The 27,006-nt window shown below is 29.7% G+C and overlaps 1 protein-coding gene across 1 annotated transcript in view; it reads left to right on the forward strand.

The window, feature by feature from the left end:
• The first annotated feature begins 454 nt into the window (after nucleotides 1-454).
• Nucleotides 455-27,006, forward strand: part of LOC117923131 — a 52,934-nt gene continuing 26,382 nt past the window's right edge. Inside the window, exons 1-4 of the mRNA XM_034841373.1 lie at nucleotides 455-703; nucleotides 1,052-1,299; nucleotides 1,385-1,709; nucleotides 2,323-2,414. Of these exons, the coding sequence (XP_034697264.1) occupies nucleotides 455-703; nucleotides 1,052-1,299; nucleotides 1,385-1,709; nucleotides 2,323-2,414 (914 nt within the window). The remainder of the gene's footprint in view (nucleotides 704-1,051; nucleotides 1,300-1,384; nucleotides 1,710-2,322; nucleotides 2,415-27,006) is intronic.

Consider the following 27,006-nt stretch of genomic DNA (forward strand, 5'->3'; position numbering starts at 1 on the left):
TTTCTACAAGGACCATCTTCATCAAAGATGGCCGTGACAATTAACTTGAGTGATTGATGAGATATATTTTCTAATTTTTTGTTTTCCAAATTAGAAAATAATATGGTATGCTTATATAAAAAGTATAAATTTATAATTTTTAAAATTTGAGACAATAAAAATTTGTTTAATAATTTTCAGAATTTATAAAATAAATCTCAAAAAACTCTTCTATTTCTATTTTTAAAAATAGATTAAAGTAGTAAATATATCCAAACAACACCTTATGCTTCTCGTAATATTTTGGAGTAGCCTCGAAGTTATAACGTGAATAACAGTGGTTTGACACGGTTCAATTGTTGTTGCTGCTTTAGGTTTTGTTTTTTTTTTCTTTTTCTTTCCCTTAAGTATATTTGCTTTATAAATACCCACCTTAAGATGGCTCAATAGGTCACTGAAATTAGGTCAATTAACAATGGCATCAACACAGTTTCCAAGCTTTCGAGCTGCTCCTGTACAAAGTGTTCAGGAGCTCATCAAAGAGCCCATCCCTGCAGTCCCACAGCCCTTTATCCTGGATGATCCGCAGTCTCCAATTCTCTCAGCCAGCACTCCCCTGCCACTACTTCCCACCATTAACATGAAACATTTAATCATGAGTGAAACCGCAGATTCTGAGCTAGAGAAGTTGCACTCAACTTGCAAAGAATGGGGTTTCTTTCAGGTTTCTCTCAAAATCAATAATCTTTAATCATTTGTCTATGTAGCACTTGAACTTTTAAGGGCTGTTTTGTTTTGCATGAAATCTAGTTTCATGTGTCCAGGCAAATGAAGAGGACGATGTGGGGCGACAGAAAATTATTAGGAAATTAATAATTTGGCACATATGATATTCATTACAATTTTGTATAAAGCATACCCCTATAATCTGTTTGCACCTTGCATGACATATATATATATATATATATATATATATATATATATATATATATATTAAACTAAATCCAATATGAAAAAATAATAATAATAAATAACAATACAGAAACTAACATGTGTGTTCATGGATGCGCAGTTGGTGAACCATGGAGTCAGCTCTTCACTTGTGGAGAAACTGAAATCTGAGATCGGAGAATTTTACAAACTTCCCTTGGAAGAGAGAATAAAATACAAGATGAGGCCCGGGGATTTTGAAGGGTATGGGCTTTCCCCGATCCGGTCAGAAGATCAAAAACTTGACTGGGGTGATAGGTTTTATATGACAACCAACCCTATACATACAAGGAAGCCGTATCTATTACCAGAGCTCCCCCCATCGCTAAGGTTCTCTCTCATCATCATCATCTTCTTCTTCTTCTTCTTCTTCTTCTTCTTTCAGCTCTATATATGTTTTCTTCTTTAACTGCAGGGATAGCTTGGAATGCTACTTAGCGGAGCTGCAGAAACTGGCGATGATACTTCTAGGGTTTATGGCCAAAGCTCTAAAGTTGGAGAAAGGAGAGATGGAAGAGTTGTTTGAGGATGGGATGCAATCAGTGAGGATGACTTACTATCCTCCATGCCCACAACCAGAGCTGGTTATGGGGCTTACGCCTCACTCTGATGCTACCGGCATCACTATCCTTCTCCAGATTAATGGAGTGGATGGTCTCCAAATTAAAAAGGATGGGGTTTGGATTCCTGTGAGCTTCCTTCCAGATGCACTTGTTGTGAATATAGGAGACATTCTCGAGGTTTCCCCACATACTCCTTTCTACATTTTGGAAACCGTAGCTACCGTTTTCAAACTTAATTTTTTCTGTTTTAATTAAATATCATTTTCAGTCCATGCTTCATGGTTTTAATAATTATGGGTTTATTAGAATGTAGGCTCCGTATATGCTTGGATCATGTAAAAAGCCTAGTTGTTCTTTCATTCTTTCTTTCTGTTTTTTTCTCTCACCTTTTAAATAGATTTTAGGAATTATGAGTTTAATTATTAGAACATAAGCTTCCACTTATGATTGTAATTTTTTTTTATTGTGCTCTAAAAATAGCCAAATAAAGTAAAATATAATTAAAATTAGTTAAAAATTTATATATTTTTAAATCATTTAATTTTTATATTAAGAATTAAAATAAGTAAAATAAATTTAAATTAATATATAAAAATAATTTATTAGTTTTAAATTTATTTTTTATTTTCTTGCTTTTTTTGTCTCGTTTTATTTTTAGGAATCAAATATGGAGAACAGGGGAAAGAAAAAAGAAAAGAAGATAGAAGGCACACACAACACTAAATAATGAGTAGAACTTAAGAAAAAATTCCACTTTTTTAACCAACTGCCGCGTCTTCCTATTTTGCAGATTCTGAGCAACGGGGTATACACTAGCATAGAGCACCGGGCAACAGTAAATGCAGCAAAAGAGAGGATCTCCATTGCCATGTTCTTCAACCCCAAATCCTCAGCTCAGATTAAACCTGCAACCAGTCTGATAAATCCTCACAATCCGTCATTGTTCAAATAAGTAAGCATGGAAAAATACGTCAAGGATTTCGTCTCCCGTAAGCTGGATGGAAAATGGTACATAGAGCATTTGAAGATCAAAAATGAGGAAGAATACCGTACCTGAAGCCTGGCTACATGTATATGGTTATGTTTAATTATGCTATGCTATGGTTTGGTAGTTGCATGGATCCAAGAAATACTATAGCTTTGAGGTTGGTGTGATGTCGTTGCCTTGTTATGCATAAATATATAAAGAAGGAAACCCTTGACATTGCACCGGAGTTACTTGATTTTCTGATCACTTAAATATTCAAAGTAATTAGTAATAATAAACAAGGGCCCGTTTAAGAAAAATATATATAGTGTTTTAGAATAGTTTTTAAATACAATAATCCATTGTTTTTAAAAACAAATTTTCATTTAAAAACTTATATATATACCAATTTACTCTTTGTGAAAATACACCTATGTAGAATGTAAAGGTTATTGGCGTTTCGGATTTGTTCTCAAAAATCAATATACTTTGATAATAAATTCTCAACAACTGTTTTAAATAAAAATTATTCAAATATTTTTTTTTTAAGTTAAAATTTTATTTTTATTTTAAAAATAAAAACTATTTTTCAGAACAAATTTCAAACCAAGCCTGATTCATCAAAACTTATGTTGTTAGCTAGAATTTGACTATCCATGTCAAGGTGGTAGAAATGAATTCAGGTTCTTGCACAGATGAAATTGGATAATGTTGGGTCCAATTTCCAACCTAAATGAACAACTCTCAATTTAACCTTGCATTGTCTATTCTTAAATTATTTTGATTAAGGATAATTTTTCTCCTCCTTATACATAATATGACCTTCCTCAAATTTCACAACCTTTCATTAAATTTTGGATTATTAGACAGATCTAAATATTACACTACAAAATTTACCTTTACTTCAAAATACTATATTAACCTCTTTGTCATTGTGATTAAACAAATTAAAAACTCAAAATGATATTTTTACCCTTTCTTGTATCATGATGGAAAGAAGTCACTTCAAACATGCATGCTTTACCTTCTAAATTCTTCTTTTTTACTTCTTAAACTCATTTCTCTCATAATCTTATCAACATCACCAAACTTAATTATATTTTCCCTTTGAAATGTTGTTTTAAACTTCTTCCTATTCTTAACCTCATCTCTTCTTGAACCCTAATCAACATCACAACCTAATTTAACAAATCTTCCCTAAAAAACTTAATTAATTGCAAAATATTTATACTAAAAGCAATCAATATCTCGATTTTTTGTCTTGTCCAAAGTCATATCCCCTATCAATATGTTGAGAAATTTTAAGATAATTCCCTTTTTTTCTTTTAACCCAATGTTGAAGTTGAAGTTAAAATTATGATTTTCAAAAAATAATATCAATATTGTAAAAGTTTTACTAAATATAAAATAACTTTTTATATAAATCAAGATAAAGCTTTGTTAAGAAGTAACATTTTTCTAACTTTTATATTGAGATATTTTTAAGTTATAAACTCTTTAAATAAAATTAATTAGATAAATATAAAAAAAATTATTCATCTTTAAAAATATAAATAAAATAAAAAAGAGTTTTTTACTCCTCAAAAGTCATTTCACGCGTCTTATGATTGAAACATGTTAACTCATGATGTCACTTTTGAGAGTCATAGTTAAATCACTTTTTAAATATAAAAAGGCAACAAAAATATGATAGGTTAGCAACACTATTGAATAATCAATAACAAAAATTAAAATGAAAGAGAATGAAGGAAGAACAAGCACAGTTACTTGAAGAACATGATAGGCAAAATGAATGAAATTAAAGAGTTGAACATAATTTTTGGAAATTGATTTGTTAATTAATAAAAGTGAATATGATTCTCAATATCCTATTCATTTTCAAATGGTTTCCCATGTGAAGCAATTCTCAATCCCTCATTTGAAACATACATTGAAGCCCGCTTTTATGGTGTTCAAAATGAACATTTTGAGGTCGGAGATGGTGTCGAGAACTGCTTTTATGCCAATGGCAGGCGCGGTGGGACAATGCCCTTAAGGATGCATGTCCCTATCAGAAATAACCTTGGTGTTAAAAGCATTGATTAGCTTTTGTAATTATTTTTTATGGGAAGAATAGAAGAGAATGGTATTGATGGAAGAGGTGCACTGATGATAAATTAATGAAAGGGGTGACAAATGGTGTTGATGCATCATTTTCATATTGTATTTAAGTTTTAAACCAACAATACATTTTATAACCTATTTAACCTATTTCATGATTAGGTATTGTTTAATAATCAAATGGAATTAAATCTTGTATGAGTTTATATAATTAACCTTACGATTTTACTTCGACTTGTTTATTCAAAATCAAATTTTTAATGAATTAAATAGGTTAAAAGTATTATCACTATTATCACATATATCAATTTAAATCAAATTTATATAATATAAGTTGGTCAAAGATATAGAATAACATATTTATCAAACAAGTAATATATATTTACATGAATTTACTCTAAATATGAATATATATATATATATATATATATATATATATATATATATATATATATTCAACCAAAATTTATAAAGGAACAGTTGGATTCTAATCATGTTGTGTTAATCATTTTAAACTTTGTGACCCTTACAAAGGATTGGGCCTTTTGGGGATTTTATGAAATGATAATTTTTCACATAAAAGTTAAGAAAAGAAAAAAATGTGGGTGAGATATAACTCAATATGAGAAGATATATTAGATGAGATTTTAAAAAGCCAAAATTGAGAAGAGGTAGATGGTTTTCAAAAATTAAAAAAATAAAAGATTTTGTGAGTTTGAGCATATGAGAAATAAAAAATATTTATGAAAATGAAGATGAAGATGATTTACGAAAGATATATGATACTCTCAAGCTTAGAGTAGAATCTTCAAATTAGCCAAAAAAAAAAAGGTTTTTCATACTAGAGTTTCATCTACACTAATTAAGATGGGTATTGTGTATTGAAAAATAAGTTAACGTTAATTAAAGTAATTTAGTTTAGATTGAAATTAATTTACACACCTTTATACACATACGCAACTGGTTAAAGGCAAGTCAATAAAGCGATTAGTAAATGAGATTAGGTAAAAACGTTCATATTTGTCAAATATTTCAAAATAGATCACAAGTTGATTTGGACAAATCGTTAAGATAGGTTTTTTATTAATCTTGAGTAGCTTGAAAGTCTATGATTGTTCAATCCTCTATATCAAATTCAGTCTTGTTTGATTTTAGAGTGTTCAGTAAATGGAATCCTGGCCTGTCGATGTCCACAGGAGCTGAGAATGCCCAGTCTGTCCCATTCAAAGGAAGCTAGTTAACCATTCATGTATGGGTTGAGTCATACTTTGTGTTTTCTAGTTCTACACGAGATTCAAATTTTTTTGCCTTACATATGTTTTTGTCCCTTCTTTTGTATGATCCACCGGAGCTTTTCTAGGTACATCCCCCAGTACAGCGTGCCTGCTGTGCCATGTATTATTCTTACTAAAACCCTAACGAGGGTTTTGGGGTTAGTCGACACAATAGAAATGGAAAACACACTCACAATTATAGAAAAAATAAACGCGAAGACATGATGTTTGAGGGGCATTTGTTTTGCAAATTGACCTCTTTTTGAGGCCACTTCCATCTAACCCAACCTTCTTTTGTCTAAAATCCAAGCCGAACCAAACCCCATTTTCTCATAAAAATCCAGATTTTCCACCAGACCCACCAGCTAATAATGGAAGAAGTAAGAGAAACTGGTAGTGGATAATGAGAGAAAGTGAACTTTATTTGTCCCAACATGGCACTCACTTTCTAAGTATAGCTGTAGGGTTACAACCCACCAAAATTGGGGCCTCTTCTCTTGTTTTAAGGGATCTGCTTCGGAGAGAACTAATGAGATCCCTCTAATCTGCATGACACTGTGACCAACCCCACCTCACTCCATTACTACACCTTGATTGCCTTCTCCCCTGTACTATTCCCTACCTCACTTGTAACTGCTGCTCCCCATTTTCTTTCATCCGGCGGCCCATCCGCCTGACCCACCTTGTTTTTTGTCCTTAGAAATGATGGTGAATTGGGTTTTGGCCTCATAATTATAACCAAACTTTTTTTCTTAGCTTAATTTATCACATTTGAGACCACCTATACCCCTACTTAATATGCCTGTTTTGGCCACTTCTAAAGTTCTCTACCATAATTATGAGAACATTACAATGTCTTTTGATTATGTTAAATCACTAATTTAATTCTTGATTTGGACTTTAGAAATGATGGTGAATTGGGTTTTGGGCTCGTTATTATGACCAAACCTTTTTTATTAGCTTAATTTGTCACATTTGGGACCATCTTGATCCCTACTTAATATGCCTGTTTTGGCCACTTTTAAAGTTCTCTACCATAATTATGAGAACATTACAATGTCTTTGATTATGTTAAATCACCTTAGAAATGATGGCGGATCCGGTTTTGGGGTCATAACTATAACCAAAGCTTTTTTATTAGCTTAATTTGTCACATCTGGGATCACCTTTATCCCTCATTAATATGCCTGTTTTGGCCACTTTTAAAGTTCTCTACCATAATTATGAGAACATCACAACGTCTTTGATTATATTAAATTACTAATTTAATTCTCGATTTGGACTAAAGCCCCAACACCGGGTTTCATGAGTGACTTTCTTTTGGGTTAATTTGTATGTGAACGTACAATATGGTGAGGTTCACAATCAAGACTTTGATATATGTCATGTTTTAAGTTACTGATTTAACTAAAAGTTTTCAAGTCATTAGCTAATAACTAACAATAAAGTGTATATAGTAAGTTGACTTTAAATAAAATCCTAACAAGTAACCACTAAAAACCATTTATTTCCACAAATGTCTTATCTTTTGGTCCTTAATATTGAAAGAATGGAGAAGGAAATGAGAGGAGAGATTATAATTTGGGATTTGAAAATGGAAGGCCTTTTTGTCTTGTAGCTAATACATAAAGATAGGGGGCATTACGTGAAGTTGACTAGCTTATTGCATTCACAGTTAGGATCCACCATTACGTAGATGCCCCAAGAAGAGTTTTGCAACTTGTTTTATGACTTCACATTGTAATTAGTATAGTTGACTCCACCTCAAATTGAATTATGATCACTAGTCAAGAAGAGTAGAAGATTATTGAAGAAATTGGACTTTTTGAAATGCTTCCACACAATCATTCAAGTATTTTAGTTTCTTCTATCTCTCCCTTTAAAATCATATCAATCCCTTGCTCTCAAACTAGTCTTCCATAAAGCTCTTCCACCACTCATTGTGGTCGAGACTTATTGCTTATATCAAATTGCAAGTAGTCAAAACATATTAGTATAAAATAATGGTTTATCTTGAGTCTTGATTAGTTTTCCACCTTCCACTTGAAATCTCCAAGCATTCTACAGATTTTGAATATGTATTTATACGTATCTCCATGAGCAACCATGAGTGGATATCACAATCACTACTTATAATTTATAAAGAGCACATGATTTTATTAGGAGTTTTGAAGTTTTAAATATCACTTTTATATTTGTTATTCAGACCAAATGATGAATCTCTCAATGGGATTTACTATATTTTGATTGAGAAAAACATTTCTTTCAAAAACATTTCTTTAAAAAGAGGATTAAGTGCCAAATGACTTTCTACTTTAATTGGAAAAATGAATCATATATTGAAAACTATATATAGATTATCACAATGATAAAATTCCATTACTAGTATAACATGAGTGGTTTACATCAAATTGTATTTTATACTTATAATAAATAGGAAATATAACATTTGTGTCCCACATTGACTATATGTAGTAATTTTTCTTAAAACTCATTTTAAGTTATGAGGGTTTATTAGACCTAAAATAGATAATATCTATATAGGAGAAAGTAGCTCATTACAAAATGTTATCAAAACCCTATTCATAGAGTGAGACTTTGAATGGTCCCATCAATCCCGTGTAGGGATGGCAATGAGGCGAGTTCGGCTTGCCCCCATTTCAACCTCATTTCTTTTATTCAAAATAATTATTATCCTCATCCCATTAAAAAAATTAAACAGGGTTGGATGAATTTGTAAATTTCCCATACCCCATTCTACCTTATCTCGTTTAACTTAAAAAAAAAAAAAAAAAAAAATAGTTTAAATTTTTCTAAAAAAAAATTAGTTTAATTTTTTTAATTACATTAAAATAAATATATTTTATAAATAATTAAAATAATATAATTTTTATAACTTATTTTATTGAAAAGTATTCTATTATTATTATTATTACATTAAAAATAGAAAATTAAAATTAAATTAAATAAATTCAATATATAATCGGGGTGAGGAGTGATGGGACAAGACAATACTTGAACCCGCCCTAAACCCATCCCACGTTTAAAAAAAAAATTCCAAACCCAACCCTAACCTGTTTATTTAAATTTTAAACCTGTCTCATTAGGGGCATGGTGGGATGGGTATCCAAAAAAATCTGTCTCATTGTCATCTCTAATCTCATGGAATAGAATGATGACAATATATTTGCATAAGGCGAACTATGATATCTCATATCAATTCAAGGAAGACGTTTCTGACATTATTTATGTAATGAGTTTCTCTTAACTTTTTGAACATGTTTTAAAGCCAAAATGACTCATGGGTTCAAAGTGAATAATATCTATACATGAAGGAATAAATTGTTGTAAAATGATATATCACATGGGACACAATAAGGATATTGTATCTATATAAAGAGGTGATTGTGATATCTTCTCATATTAGATAGAGGGTCATGAGGGCCTATTGAGCCTAGAATGGACAATATTTGCATGAAAGAAAGTGGATCCTTATAATGGTACGGTCAATCCTTGACTTGAGAATGAGATTTTGAGTGAGTGTTCTAAGTAGTTTTGCAATCCTATGAGACACAGTGAAGATGTTGTGTTTGTACAAGGGATGATTGTAATATCATATCCCAAAAGAGAGAGAAAACTTTTTAGCACTATATATATAGTGATTTTTTATTTATTTTTATACATTGCTTGTTTTAAAACTATGAGAACTCATTGGAACCAAAATGAACAGTAACCATACAAGATCAAGTGAGTCCTTACAAATAGTATTAAAGTCAATTCTTATTTCTAATGTGGGGCTCTATTTATTTAACCTCATAAGGGTGTCTATTTGTCTAATCCCACAATCTCAAGGTACAAGATGATAATATTGTTTATATGGGAGGAGGAACAAAGGTTGATTGGATGTCTTACATCACTTAAGAAAAGAAATTACTGGCACTATATATGTAGTAAACTCATTTTAATCAAGTAGACATATTTGAAAACCATGAGGGCTCATTGAGTCAAGCTGAAAAAAATCTGCAGGATAGAAAACATGTTACTACAAGTGGCATAACTAATCATCAACCTTAGTGTAGGACTTTGAATGAGTGTTTTGAGTGTTCGTATTCTCACAATCTCGTGGGATACAAGAATGACATTTTATATGTATAAGTGGTAATTGTGATATCCCACTTCAATAAGGGAAGATATTTCTTTCATCATATATGAAAACTTTTTTAAACTGGGCATGTACGTTTTAAATTTGTAAGAACTTATTAAACCCAGAGTGGGCAATATCTATTTGAGAGGAAATGAATCATTACAATTTTTATTTCTACTTTTTTATTTGCTCAATTAACATGTTCCATAACATGGTTTTCAATGTTTAATTTTTAGAACATTTTATAATGTAGCATTATGAAAAGATCCTAATAAATTTTTTGCAAGTAAATGTATGTTTCTTTTATTTACTAAAAATTTTAATTTAATTGATTATATAAATTTTTATAATAATGTTCTTTTAAAATTTGAGCATTGACATTTTAAGTTTAGTATCTAACTCATTAGCAATATAACATCTTGTATGGGCAAACTTTTTTTGGGAAAAAAAACTTACACATGGAGTTAACAAACAGAGGAAAATAAATATCCCAATTTCTAACATAGAAAAAAACATTCAAAACAAGAAGCAATTTTTTTTATTGTTTTCATTTTTGTTTTGTGGTATATTTGCAGCTAGTGTAGCTTGCTTAGATGATAGCTATAGGATTCACATGATATGGCATTCCACTAGCTGATACTGATTTGAGTGCTTCGTTCATAAGTCTTGGTGAAGGCAGAAGACAATGCTGTGTCTTCACTATATCCTTTAGTTAATTTTAACTTCAAGATTAAGGTAAAACTTAGTTTGATTAAATGAAGAATTTTAGTACCACACGTATGTAAGTTTGATTAAATGTAGGACAAGTAAATTATGTAAGAATCATTTTTATCCTCTTGTATGAATTAATCCGATACAGGTATTATATATAAATGTTTTTCCTTCAAGATTAACTAGAGGATGACAGCGATGGTTTTCCTTCAAGATTAATTAGGGAATGATAGCAAAAGTAGGTTTGAAAAGTTATTATTATCCCAATTTGTCTTAATTATTTATATTTATATTTATATTTATTTTTATCTTTTTTAGATAGAGAAAAATCAAAATAAAAAAGCAAAGGAATTTTCCACCCCCTCCCTCCTTCATTTATCAATAATTTTTTTTAAAAAAATTATATTAAAAATACGTATTACTTATAAATAAAATATAATTTAGAAATAAATTTTATTTATTTATTTGTATTAAAAATTGAAAAACAAACAATTAAATTAATTTTTATTTAACCATTTTTATAATCAATACTGGTGAAGGTAAGACAATAAACCTAACTTGGAAAAAAAAAAAAAACCAAATTCTTGACTCTAACCCATTTATAGTTATTCTAAATCAATCATCTTATATATATCCCTTCAATCCCTTTTTAAATTCCAAACAAGGTCATTTTCAATCACGTGGGGGAAAAGAGATATTATTTTCAAGCAAGGTTAAGTGTCTGGAGAGATGTTGTTGGTGGCCAAATCCCATCCACAATAATCTAATTAATTAGAATCTGATAAGAAAATACAGAATTAGTAACAAGTCAGTCAGTTTAGGAACCTCCTTTGATTTTTAAATCATAGAAATGAGTGGTCCAGTAGGCTTGCTAGTCAAGTCAATAATGCACCCATCACGGATGTATACCGGCAAGACCAAATTAAGATAGGCTCAAAATTCATGTCAGTATGACACTTGTGACAGGGAAATCAATGGTTACTATTTTCGGGCTCAATAATTTTTGGATGGAGTATGCTGACTAATTGTCTGCCTCTTTTCCACTAAATTATCACGTTTTTATTATTACTTAAAGTGCTGAATGATGGAACCTGCCTGCATCATCTGTCAGTCCCGATAGAATCCGAATAAATAAAGGGATACACTCTTTTGAAATATTATTAATAATAATAAATAACCCTTTGAAAATAATTCATGGTTTATCCCCTTGGTATTAGAAGAATTAGAGTTAGAGGAAGCCTCCATAGAGAAGATTGCAAAAATTATTATTATTATTATAAAAAAAACTATAATTATTATTATTATGAAAAAATGTGTGGTTTTATACCCACATGAAAAAAATAAATAAATTTATTTAAAAACAATTAAAAATTTATGCACTTTTTATTTAAAGTTAATATTTTGAGTGGTTGAAGTACTATCCTTATTTTAGAGTACAAAAGACTTGGGATGACTTTTAAAGGATTGTATCTTATGAATATTTTCAAATGAGCCCATGAATTTACAGTTTTCCCTGTTAAACTTCCTCTTTCTTTACTTGTCAATCTTCTCTCCTCGTAGCCTAAAGATTAAGGTGTCAAATGTCAATGAACACTGGCTTCTCCCTTTCCCAAAAATGCTTCTAAGCCATAGCCACTATCCCCGGTTAGCATAGGAAATGCTAAAAACCCTTTGAAAATAATTCATGGTTTATCCCCTTAGTATTAGAAGAATTAGAGTTAGAGGAAGCCTCCATAGAGAAGATTGCAAAAATTATTATTATTATTATAAAAAAAAACTATAGTTATTATTATTATGAAAAAATGTGTGGTTTTATACCCACATGAAAAAAAAAATTAAATTTATTTAAAAACAATTAAAAATTTATGCACTTTTTATTTAACGTTAATATTTTGAGTGGTTGAAGTACTATCCTTATTTTAGAGTACAAAAGACTTGGGATGACTTTTAAAGGATTGTATCTTATGAATATTTTCAAATGAGCCCATGAAATTACAGTTTTCCCTGTTAAACTTCCTCTTTCTTTACTTGTCAATCTTCTCTCCTCGTAGCCTAAAGATTAAGGTGTCAAATGTCAATGAACACTGGCTTCTCCCTTTCCCAAAAATGCTTCTAAGCCATAGCCACTATCCCCAGTTAGCATAGGAAATGCTAAAAACCCTTTGAAAATAATTCATGGTTTATCCCCTTAGTAATTTTTGGATACACTCTTTTGAAATATTAATAATAATAATAATCAATAACCCTTTGAAAATAATTCATGGTTTATCCCCTTAGTATTAGAAGAATTAGAATTAGAGTGAATTCATAAATCTTACTAAATGTATAAGATAATAATTTAAAAAGAAAAATCATGAGCCAAATGAAATATAAATAAATAATTGATGAAATAAAAATAATAATAAATAAAAATTCATAATATAATACTAAGTAATTTTTTATAATTTCTATGTTTTTTCAACTCTTTCTATAAATTATCGCATATTTAAAATCTTTTTATCTTTTTTATATTTAAATCTTCAAATAAAGCATAACAGAAATTAGGTTAAGTAATCAATTGCATGAAAGTGTTTGTAGTGAAATCAAAAGCCCTAGATCGTTTAAATCATAAGAATTTGAATTTATTTTCTTTAATTGTTTAATTTACTTTCTTCTGCATCTTTGAAAATTCAGTTGATCAATTAGTAGTAGAAATAATAAATTTTAGTAATTAGTATCATAGTATTTGTGGGTTTGATATCCGTACTTAGGTACAATTATATTACTTGAACGATTTGTATACTTGCGAAATTGCACATCAAGTTTTTGGCGCCGCTATCGGGGACTATTTGTTACTAATATTAATACTAGTTATTTTTATGCTAATTTGATTTATTTTCTTTTTATTCTTACTTAATTGTTTTTCTCTTTTTAGGTTTTCTTAGTGTATGAGACGTACAAGGAGTTTGGACTTAGTACCAATCAACCTTGATATCAATAAAACACTATGAAAGCTAAATCGGAAACGCAAGCAACAAGTAATTCAAGAGGTTCCTACAATGGGGGATGAGAATCGCAATGATAATGGAGTCCCAAATAGGGCACTCAATGATTATTATGTTCCTAATGTGGGTGTCTCAAGCATTCGAAGGCCACCCGTCCAAGCTAACAATTATGTTCCAAATGACAATAACGATTTTATTGGTGATACTAAAGCAAATTTCAGGAACCAAGGTGCAAGTATTTTACACCAAAATTAAAAAGAAAAAAGTAAAGTTCCAAAACATCACATTTTTTATAGTTGGTGTATGGTTAGATGATTTCCCCTAAATTAAATTAGAGATCTTAAATCTCTTTCTATTTTTGTTGATTGATAATTTTTGTCAACAAAATATAGTTTTAAATTTAATTGTTATTCATAATTCATAATACTCTAAATTTTTATTTTTATTTTAAAGATTTTAAATAAAATTTCAAAAATCTCTTTTTTTTTCTTTCTTTCTTTTTTTTTTTTTTTCAACTGTATGTAAATTATAAAATGGGTTTATATTTTCAAGAATAGCTTTTGGAGAAAATGGTTTTTAAAAATGTCATTGCACTTCCCACCCTAAATCAATCCAATAGGAGAATTTAGATTGATTTTTACAGTTGTCTTGCTTTCAAGAGGAAGCTAATTTCCTTGATTCGACTGAACCTACACCCATGTATGGGATTAATGCCTGCAAGATGTGCTCATCTGATTGAAAACTTGTAAATAATAGTATTATCCAAACAAATCCTTTTGGTGGATTTCCAGTCTGGAACCTGTCATCACTGATGACGATTTATTATTTAAGTGGATTTTACATGTGTCCCCTGCAGGATGGCCTGTCTCAGTCAGGAATTCATATAAAATATACCTATTTTTAATTAGTCAAACCTCATGGTTCTTCTTTTGTGCATAAAGTAATTGGTAATTAAGCACATTGCTACAGAAGAAGCTTAAAAAATTCATGCCTTGAGTAACACGGAAGTAGAAGAAAACGACATCCATCATCCATTATACAATCAAGACCTGTTCAAGCGATGCCACATATATTACTTTTAATGAAACATAACTTCCCTTGACCGCCATGGTTTTAATATTTTTCGTTAGCCCAAGTGGCTGTGTCTCTGAGGCGTACTTCCGTCAAGCTCTCACTTTCATATGTTTGATGCGTAATTTTATAATCCCTTTCATTTCCTTTTCATTTGTCAAAAAGAAATGCTCATTAGTCTCCATCTTGCCAACTAAAATTAGTATTTATGCACCTCCCCCATGAACCTTTATTTAGCAACTTTCATTGTATATTTAGGTTTCAAAATTAAAGGATCCAAAAATACTTACCCTAAATAGAATTAGAATTTTGTATACATGGTTAATTTGTTGTTGGAAATGAAATATTATAACTACTGTGCAAATTCACTGTAAATATTTGTTAAAGGACAATTAATGTTAAAGAAAATTAAAGAGTTAAGAGTCTATTTGAAAGGTATTTTTGATGTTGGGTTGTCTACCCCATGTGTGGGTTGAACGTACGTATCAATGAATGGACTTTAGCTCAATTGCTTTAAAAAAACAAACAAATAAATAAAAATTAGGAGTGCGAGATACAAAGAGTAGAAAGCAGAGAAGGAGAAAATTAAAATAGGGTTTGGGTGAAACTTGTGCAAGACGATCAAGTGGTAAATTGCATTGATTTTAGAATAAATTTGATTTGGTGAATCCTTGCAATGAGATTTTTGTTTTTATTGGGCTTAATTCCCCATTTGATCTCTCTGAGGTGTTCTTCCAAAATACCTACTTAGTGAGATATACACTTTGCTATTGGTGTAATGTTGAAATATCCATCTTTATTGATGATAAGAATTATTGTTAGTCAAAAATGATGTATTTTTTAATAATTATGAGCCTCTAGTTTTATCTACAGAGAAACCTTATAAACTCATTGTTTTAACACAGTGGAAGTTAATAATGTACTTCGACCTTGTAAATTTTCTTGTGTGTTGAAATGGAGTAGCAAAATTTATTTTGGATGATAAAATTAACCCCATTTGTCAACCATGCTTTTCTATTATTTTATTTTCAAGATAAAGAAAGTTGTTTTAAAAAACAATTCTCAAACGTGGCCAGGTTCCTGAATCCACGCAAATGAGGAGGAAGATCATACCGGGGTGCTAAAAAGTCGTTTAGAAATAATGTGGCCATATCATGTTAATTGTTGTATTTTTTTATAGAGTATACTTAAATTATGGCCAAATGGACCTTCATATTTCAGTTGTGCCATGGCCGGCAACATGGTTATCGTAAAATGTACCAGGAAAAAAATAATACAAATTAATATTATTTAATCTAAAGGGCTTGTTATGCACCGTTTATGAACCCTGGTCGGCTCTTTTGGAAAATACAAGATGAGGCCAGGAGATGTTGAAGATATGGAATGTCCCTAATCCGATGACAAGATGGAAAACTTGACTGGGGTGATATATTTTATATGATAGCCAGCCCTATCCATAGAAGGAAGCCATATTTATCGCCAAAGCTCCCTCCCTCCATCACTGAGGTTCTCTCATCATCATTATCATGATCTTTTCTTCATACTTTTTCAATCATTTAATTTACGTTTTCTTCTCTTGATTGCAGGGATACATGACTGTTACTTATCGGAGTTGCAGGAACTTTGCGTTGACGCTTGTAGGGTTTATGGTCAAAGCTCTAAATTTGGACAAGAGACGGATGGACAAGAGACGCTTGTAAGTGATGATGACTTATCCTCCATGCCCATAACAAGAGCTGGTCATGGGCCTTACGCCTCACTCCGATTTCACCGGAATACCATCCTTCTCTCAAGTGCATTTGTCGTGAATGTGGGAGACATTCTAGAGGTGTTCCCATACAGCTCTCACTGGCAACAAATAATAATAATAATAATAATAATAAATATAGTCGGATCAACATTTCAAACCTAATTTATAACCGTTCTAATTAATTTTCTTCCAACTGGCTGCAGCATTATTCAACTACTAATTCAATTGGATATCAAAATTAATAATACAAAGTATAAACATCTTATTTTGAAACATAAAATGGTTTTTTTATCTTAAAAACATAAAAATTTTATTGTTATTTTGTTTTTTTTACTTTTTTTGTCCTTTATTTTTTTTTAAACTTTCAAAAAATAAAAAAGAAGACTAGTTTTTACTATCACAATAAATCAAGTCAATGCATGAAGGGTGACCAAATGACCATCTTGGATAAAACAACTAACCCATCAAATGAATCTCTTGCATATATGTGTGTGTGAAAAATGTTAGTGGTATTTATCAAAATTCAAATTTGAACTTTTAAATATATGTAATGAAATTAAAGTCATTAAATGAGGGTATAAACAAACGAAATTAAGATACAAATTATAGATCTTAATTAAAAACATATATATCACTATAGATCTTAATTGAAAACATATATATCACTCTCTGATTGATAGTGCATTTTCAATATTGAGTGAAAAAACACCTTTGGATATTCTAAATGGACCCATCAAATGTCATGTCATGTATAAAGTTAGTTAACCTAATTAAGATGTAGAATTGAAGGATTTAGATTTTACATAGATATGACAAGTATGATAGAGAAATCAATGACTTCAATTGGACTAAACAATTTTTAGTCCAATTTTTTGGATTGAATGTCCCTTACTTTTCTTCTTTCTTATCTTCTCACTTTTTTCTTATTATGAATGATGGATGTGATAAGTATGGTATACGTATATGTTATGCTACAAGCGTGTCAAGAATATATAAGACTTAAACCAAAATACAAAAATTAAATGAAGTCTTATCATAATATGATTGATTATTATTTTTCCTTTGGAATGATTGTTAAATTATGGATGGGGTGATAACTCCCAAGTTTACTGAAAAATTGTTATAAGAATAATGTAAATGCTTTTACTTTTACCAAAAAAAATAAATATAAAAATAAAATTATATACTTCAATCTAAACTTATTAAAAAGAAATTTAAATAATAAATCATTTTCTTAATGAAATAAATTAAAGGGGCTGTTAATTTAATTGCTATTCTATCAAAATGAATTATTGGGACATCATTTCTCATTCTTCCTAATCGGATTTTGAGATATAATAAGAAAATCTATACATAAGTAATATAACATGAATGTATTCAATCTATATAAATTCTTTAATAGTTTTCTAGTTTGAGCAAATTTATTGTTACGAAATTCATTGTATGTTGAGGAAATCCACTATTAGGGTCAAGGCATGTAACAAGTAAAGTCTAATTCAATACCCCAACTCAGACCCATTTATGGGAACATCCCTAAATATCCAATTTTGTACTCTAATTATAGGTTAAGATTTGTTGCTTCAATCCTATGCATATGCATGTGTTTATACTCAACGTATACTACCATTCCAGTAAGATAAGCGTCAAAGATAAATTGCTAAGACGAGCGAGCATTATATTTTACATTTACAATAGGCCATGTTTGATTCATTCCATCTTGAGAAACTTAGTGAGCATTTTCGTTCCTGTAAGACAATTCAAATCCATCATGTTTCATTTTTAATTCATTTTTGGATGCTTATTCTAGACACTTCAGTAAAATTCTTCCACTCCATTTAGGTTCCTTTATAGTTCACAAATACGGTCTAGATCGATCATCCAGTCAAGGATTTATTATAGGACCTTGCAAATTAAGTCAAGGCTGTTTTTTTTTATTTAGTCAAAACCTGCCACATGTTTTGGTGATAAATTTATAAATTAGACACGTTTATATACTGAAGAAGCTTAGAAAATTTCTGCCTCAACCAACACTTAAATAAGAGAAAACGGCATCTATCCATCATACAACCAAGACCTGTCCAAGGTTTTGGTATGTCATTGGTTGAAAATTATCTGCCATTTGCTTTTGATTTGTCAGAAAACAACTAGATCTTCATTAATATCCATGTTGATTTGCCATTTGCTAAATAAAAAAGGACTAGCATGTTGGTACAAGCTGTTCACATTGTTTACTTCTTGAAACATGGGCATCTAAGAAAAGCTCCAAGAAGAGCTGTCACTTAACGTGGTTTACAGTCAAGGAAAAAAAAAAATTCTTGAGCACCGAACCATCTTCATGGATTGTAGATGGGCAGAAACAGTGAGCATAAAGCTAGCTAACATTATTAACATATAGAATGAAGGGGTTGAAAGTTATACATGGACACGACAAGTATGATAAAGATATTAATGACTTCAATTTGGCTAGCTACTTAGGTTTTGGCTTGCATGTCACACATTTAATGTTCTTATTATTGATGTGACAAGTATGTTTTACATTTCTATCATAGGCATGTTTATGCCATTATATTGAAATGAAATTAGTGAGTCATTTTCATTAATTTCATTTCCGTGTATTAAGAATTGGAATATAAAAGTAAATATGTCTCACCTAGTATGAAAAATCTCATTTCTCACTTTTAAAGAATGAATCACTTAATTGCACAAAGTACCTACATAATGATAGTATAATAGTTATTAGAAAATTCTTTATTTTTACTATCAATCTAGAAATTGGATGTGATAAATAATGGTCTTTTTATTTTAATTAACTAAATGCAAGTTTGTTTTAGTAATTAATTTCAATCAATTAGTACACATGCAATGAGAAATTTGATTCATTTATATCTTAAAAAACTAAACTCTATTTGTTTTTAAATTTATTTAAAATAAAATAGTATTAGCAATTATTGGTTTTGAATTATTATTTATTTTTAGCAAAATGAATGCATTATTTTTTTTAATAAATGAAATAAGGAATGAGATGTATTTTCTCACTCCTCATTGTCATGTACCAAATATTACCTTACAATCATGGAAAACATTCTTGAGTGGAGGTCTCATGTTTCTACATTGATTCACACCCAAATTATAAATGTATCAAAGATGGGTGGTACGTAATATTAATTAACATATGCTTAATTACAGAAGTATTTTGGAGTGATTTAAAGGTTATAACATAAATAACAATGGTTTGATAATATTAGTTAGTGTGTTTATTTATTTTTTTTTTTTTACTCCCTTGAGTATATTTGCTTTATAAATGCTCACCTTAGGAGGGTTAATAAACTCATGTAAGGGAACCTTTTAAATCTATTGATTTTTGGTTTTTACAAGGAGACAAGTAATGTTTTATATAGATGTACATGGTTGAAACTTAGATGGAAATCTACATAGCAGGAGGATACATGTATGGAAATTTAATATAAATAGGAATATGGTTATTCTATAACAGTTGTGTGATTAACCTTTGACAACCTTCCTTACTACTGCAACAAGCAATGACAACTTTCCTTGTCTTCTTTAGGAGAAGAATCTCCCTTAACAAAAGAATCTTCCTTAACACCCTCCTCAAGTTGAAGAGGGAATAGAAGTTGACTCACAACTTATCTTAAAAGAAAGAGAATGTCATCAGAGGTTTTGTGAAGGTATCAACGGGTTAAGAGGATGAAGAAATGTATTGGGTGACAAGAGTACCCATAAAAACTTTCTCATAAACAAAATGGTAGTCAATCATGATATGTTTAGATCAAGCATAGAACATTAGGTTGATGGATATATGGAATACACTTATCACAGAACAACTAAGGAGGGTGAGGAAGTGTCGTACCAATGTCTTGTAGTAAGAATGTTAACCAAGTAATTTCGACTATTGTAGATGTCATGGACCTATGTTCTGCCTCAAAACTAGAACATGCAATTGTCGGTCGCTTCTTTCAACACCATAAAATACAATTTGCCCTAAATAAGACACAAAAACCAATGGTGCTTCTCCTTGTAATTGAACATCCAGCTCAATTAGCATCACTAAAGACATATAATGGATTTTATGAAAGATAGTGTAATCCAAAGTGTTAAGTGCCCTTTAGATACTAAAGGATTCGCTTCATTACCTATAAATGAATCGACGTAGGATCATTGAAATGTTGACATACCCGATTTACAGTGGGCATAATGTCAAATTTTGTAAAGGTTAAATATTGCAAGACACCAACAACACTATGATAATCAATGGTATCAATAGAATTTGTCAATAGAAGTTTCCTTCTCTTGGAGGAACATTAGTGTGACTATGGGGGAACTGTGAAGCATCTTCGTTCTAGTGAGAAGGTCTTGAATTTATTTTGTTTGAGAAAGGGAAATCACGACTAAGTTGATGTTCTTTATTGCAAACTCACGACTAAGTTGGGTAATTAAATCTATAATAAAGGGATCATTAATTATTACCACCAACAAAAATGTCATCCACATATATAAAAAGAACAATGCTGATATTACTTGTATGATAAATGAACAAAGAAGAGTCAGACTTGGTATAATAGAACGTGTGAGTAAATATTGAAAGGGGAAAAAATTATTTTGAAATAATTTGGCGCATATCATGTTAATTATATTTTTGGATCGAGTAGACTTAAAGTTCGGGCAATGGATGTTCTATATTTCAGTTACACCATGGCATATATGGCTATGCTAAATAATAATAATAATAACATTTAAAGTAAAACGTGTGTTATGCACACTTGATGAACCATGGTCTGCTCTTCACTTTTGGAGAATCTAAAATATGAGATTGGAGAATTTTACAAGCTCCCAGGGGAAGAGAGAATTTCCAACCGTAATAATTAACTGAATTCCAACTGACAGAAGCATTATCCCACTACTAATTCAATTGGATTTTTAAATTAATAATGCAAAGTATAAAATCTTATTTTGAAATGAAAGGAGGATATAAATAGAAAAATATGTTCAGCAATCAAAGAATAAATAAATCACTATAAAACAAAAGATATTTTAAAATAAAAATAAATAAATAAAAATATAGAAAGTAGATTAAGAACATTTTAAGTTTTCAAAATCATTTTCAAAAAACACTTGGCAAACAACTTTTAGGGTCCTTCCTCAAGCAGTTGGAATAGAACTCAATATATAAATCAATCTTGTGGCATAATTTTGCGAAAATGTCCAAAAGCTAGCCTTTTGGAAAAGGTATGTTTCTCTCTATAAATATGTATAGCCTTTATCAAATACTATATAAAACTTAATAAAATAACTATATATGAAATTTCCACTAGTGAGGGTCGAAATTTATAAGTGATTAAGACGGCAGATCTAATGGTGAAGACTATATAACTTATAATTTAAAAGTATGGAAGCAATTGTCGGCACGGTCCCATTTTTCATTGTTTTAATAACCACCATTTGTTAACTAAAATATTTAACGGGTTTGTCGGGTCAACATTGGAGTATATGCAATGGTGTCTTAGCCCCGAAGGAATCAACATACCTGATTTGGAAGGGCATGTGGTTCTCTTGGAAGATTTAAATTGGATGGGCAAAATCTTCCCCAAGTAGTTGGAATCAGTAGTATAACTCAATCTACAAATCAACCCTCTTGCGAGATCTAATTTGCAAAAGGTTCAGTCACATTTAAACTAGCCTTTTGAAAAAGGGTATGTCCCCCTCTATAAACATAAATATACAGCCTTCATCTAAAGTCATGTAGGCTACCAAGACAACATTATAACAGATTTCCATAAATGAGATTGATATAAAGTAGGATGACAAATCTGATACCTTATAACGCCAACATTCAGTTGAAAACCATGAGTTATAATTTATAATAAAACCAATTGCCGTCCCATGTTTAATGGTTTTAATGTCTATATTTTCTTAACTAAAATACATAAGAGCAGGGTTTTTTGGGTCAAGGTCAATTTTAGAGTGTATGTGATTAATTGTGTTTTACCTTGTAGAATCATTTAAGAGAATCAAATATTTAGAATTTATTTCACAGTAATTCTAAAAAGTGTTTATATCTTCTTTTTTATCTTCTCACATTTTTCTTATTATGGATGTAACAAATATGATATTTTATCCTTTAGGATTAATTATTTTTTTTCTTATTGAATGATCCTTGAATTATTAATGGAGTGATATCTCCCAAGTTAACCAATAAATTGTTACAAGAGTAACCTAAATGTTCTTACTTTAATAAATAATAATAATAATAATAATAAATAATAAATAAAAATAAAAAGATCATATACCATTATTGAAAAGATCTTACTTTGATAAAAAAAATTAAATAAATAAAAAGATTATTGAAAAAATTTAAATAATAAATCATTTTCAAATGAATTTAATAAAAAAAAATTAAAGGAGTTGTTAATTAAATTTATATTCTATCAAAATGAAATACTGACACATTATTTATCATATAACACAATTAAAATATTCATACATAAATAATAAAACATGTATTCAGTCTATATAAATTCTTTAATAGTTTTTTTCAAACTTTTAAGTGTCTTTCTAGTCTTCATTGTAAGTTAAGTTCATAATTTTGTTCCATTCATCCTGTTTTAGGATTCTACGTACTTTCATGTGATTTAAACTCCTTTAAAGGTTCAAAGTTGTTGTAGAATCAATTGAGATTAAACATGAAAGTATTGTTGAATTATTTGAGAATAATGATATAAAAGACTTAAAGTGGACTTATAGAATTAGAAATAAAATTAATTTGAAAAGAATTTTAAATGGAGAATTTAAAAAGAAAAATCTTTTCAAATAATAAAAATAATTTTTAAAAACTTTTAAGTTGAGAATTTAAAAAAAAAAAAAATCCAAATCTTTTATGGAATTTAAAAAAGAAGTTAAATTAACAATTTTAATTTTTTTTTCAAATTTTTTAAATTTAAAATATGAAAATTTTCCAAATTTTTCTAAAATTCTTAAGTTTTTAAATTATTTTTAGTAAAATATAGTTTCTAAATTGACTCTAGGTCCATTGAGTTTTCTCTTATATACACCAATTGGGCAAATTCTCTCAAGTACAAATGCACCTTAACTTTTAGGTCATTATTATTTACACTTAACTCTCTCTCAAAAAGTTCATGATTTTTATACTTGGGTTCATAAGATAGATTTGTTGAATTGAGCCCTTAAAAAACAAGACATGATATAATCAAATCGGACTTAATTGTCCCTTTACTGTCATTTTTATGCATTGATATTGATTTGAACATTCAACACATATCTTTTACATTGTATATGACTTAAGAATATTAGGAGTTATATAAAAAAAATATAAGTCATAGGTTATTTGTACGTAGATAAGTTGTGCACAATCAATTCATAAATTTTGGTAATCTAATAGAGATTATAGTGCAACACCTCTTAATTGAAAGAATGACTTATCTTGAGTATCAGGATGAGTTTCTCCTGGTGAGTCTACTAGTATATGTAATGCATATTGGATAGAACCTACGATGAATTATAATATAAAACTATCAAATGTAATGATTCATTAGTTACTATATTGTATGAACTCTTATAACCTTGAGAGGATATTAAATTTATACTGAAATCGATCAACAGGAAAATTTGACTTATGAATGAGACCTTAAAGTTGTCATATATCCCTATGAATTAAGTTACTATTGATAAAGACTAGTGACAACGGATATTCTCAATAGAGACATAATGATATTTCATGAGATTGAAACATTGTGTCCCCTTGGGTGATCTATAGGATATGTGATCATAAAATCTATAATTGCAATAATTCATTTAGTGGAATTTAACATGTTTCTTAGAGTTAAAGTATGTTAGTTGATTACATAATAAATGAGATTTATAACTCAATGATTTGAAAGATAGTCTCGATAAGTGATAACACTATATTATTAGATTACAAATATTAGTTCATTGAATGTTTGCATGTAGTGGATAGCAGGTACAAACCCGAGCTTCATCTCATTGTCATTTATATAAGGTACTAAAGTGTAGTTGATAATTTGTAGTGTAAAATCTTGCATCAACTTCATAGTTAGATTTTAAGGGAGTTAGTACTCCTATGGGTCCTAGTGGTCCTTACTCTAAGTTCATATACCATGATGACAAGGTTTATAAGAGTTGAATTAACTTTAGGTTAATTCTTATACATAAGGGCGTTTTGGTAATTATGCAAGGTTGTACAAGAGATAGTGAACAAGTTTTCTGAAATAAACTAATTGATTAATTAGACGATCATGTGTGATTAATTAATCAATTCAGACTTATTTTGTGTTATATTAAGTGACCCCAACTTTGGTGAGTTCAAATCATATAAACTAAGAAAACTGTATAAATACTCTTTTAAGGGTTAAAGTTTCTATAATTAATACATATTTTGTTAGACTTAATATTTTATTTATATAAATAATAATAAATACAATTCAAGTGTATTTAACAAAAATCTTAAGAAATATGATTGAAATTAACCATAATAATAAATATATATGCATTTTATTGTGGTTTCTATTAAGTAAATAAGTCAAATCCTTCATTTTTAATGCATTTCCGGATTCTTATCCTAGACACTTCAATAAATTTCTTAATTTTGATTTATATTAGGTGCTTTCATTCTATTTCCACTCCATTTTGATTCCTCCTGTCTTCGATTTCCACCCTGCTTTCAATAGTTAAAAAATGCCAATCTAATCAAGGATTTTATTATAGGACCTTGCAAATTAACCCTCCATCAAGCGCAAACCCTCTAAAACTTGGCATCACAGGTGACGGTATGATAATGATATCGTTTCTGGCACACATGATTATTTTCTTTTTTTCCTTTTTTCTTTTTTTAGTCAAAACCTGCCACATGATTTGGCAATGAATTTGTAAATTCCGCACGTTTACAGGAAGAAGTTTAGAAAATTCATGCCTTAACTAACACTTAAATAGGAGAAAGCGACACCCATCCATCATGCAACCAAGACCGGCTCAAGGGCTGATTATGAGATAAGAATTAATTAATTTTTCTTTATTGTCTATGATGTTATAATTTAAAATAATTTTGATTTGTAATAATAAATTTATTCTAAACTTGACTAATCGATAACTTGTTGTGCCAATGGAAACGTCATGGTAAACATATTAATAAAAGAATATAAATAAATTACATATAAAGATATACAAGATTTTAACATGATCCGATCAATCATGTTTACTTCAATAGATGAGAGATATCATTTTATTATACGATAAAAAATATTATAAATGACAAAAATAAATACAAGTACTAGATCTTGAAACATCCCATATTTTTTACTTTATTATTATATTTTTGTTATCGTACCATAAAACAAATATTTCTTCACATGTTTTACAGACATGGAAAAATATTCCTTGAGCGCCAAGTCTTACATTTCTACAAGGACCATCTTCAACATAGACGGCCGTGATAATTGAGTGATTGATGGGATATATTTTCTGATTTTTTTGTTTTCCAAATTAGAAAATAATATGGTATGCTTATATAAAAAGTATAAATTATTAAAAATTTGTTTAATAATTTTCAGAAATGTTATTGCCTTTATAAAATAAATCTCATAAAACTCTTCTATTTCTATTTTTAAAAACAGATGAAAGTAGTAAATATATCCAAACAACACCTTATGCTTCTCGTAATATTTTGGAGTAGCCTCGAAGTTATAACGTGAATAACAGTGGTTTGACACGGTTCAATTGTTGTTCCCCCCTCCCTTAAGTATATTTGCTTTATAAATACCCACCTTAAGATGGTTCAATAGGTCACTGAAATTAGGTCAATTAACAATGGCATCAACACAGTTTCCAAGCTTTCGAGCTGCTCCTGTACAAAGTGTTCAGGAGCTCATCAAAGAGCCCATCCCTGCAGTCCCACGGCCCTTTATCCTGGATGATCCGCAGTCTCCAATTCTCTCAGCCAGCACTCCCCTGCCACTACTCCCCACCATTGACATGAAACATTTAATCATGAGTGAAACCGCAGATTCTGAGCTAGAGAAGTTGCACTCAACTTGCAAAGAATGGGGTTTCTTTCAGGTTTCTCTCAAAATCAATAATCTTTAATCATTTGTCTATGTAGCACTTGAACTTTGAAGGGCTGTTTTGTGGTGCATGAAACCTAGTTTCATGTGTCCAGGCAAATGAAGAGGACGATGTGGGGCGACAGAAAATTATTCGGAAATTAATAATTTGGCACATATGATATCCATTACAATTTTGTATAAAGCATACCCCTATAATCTGTTTGCACCTTGCATGATATATATATATATATATATATATATATATATATATATATTAAACTAAATCCAATATGAAAAAATAATAATAAAAAATAACAATACAGAAACTAACATGTGTGTTCATGGATGCGCAGTTGGTGAACCATGGAGTCAGCTCTTCACT

Source organism: Vitis riparia, chromosome 10 (assembly GCF_004353265.1).
Source record: "Vitis riparia cultivar Riparia Gloire de Montpellier isolate 1030 chromosome 10, EGFV_Vit.rip_1.0, whole genome shotgun sequence".
In the NCBI taxonomy this organism is placed as follows: domain Eukaryota; kingdom Viridiplantae; phylum Streptophyta; class Magnoliopsida; order Vitales; family Vitaceae; genus Vitis; species Vitis riparia.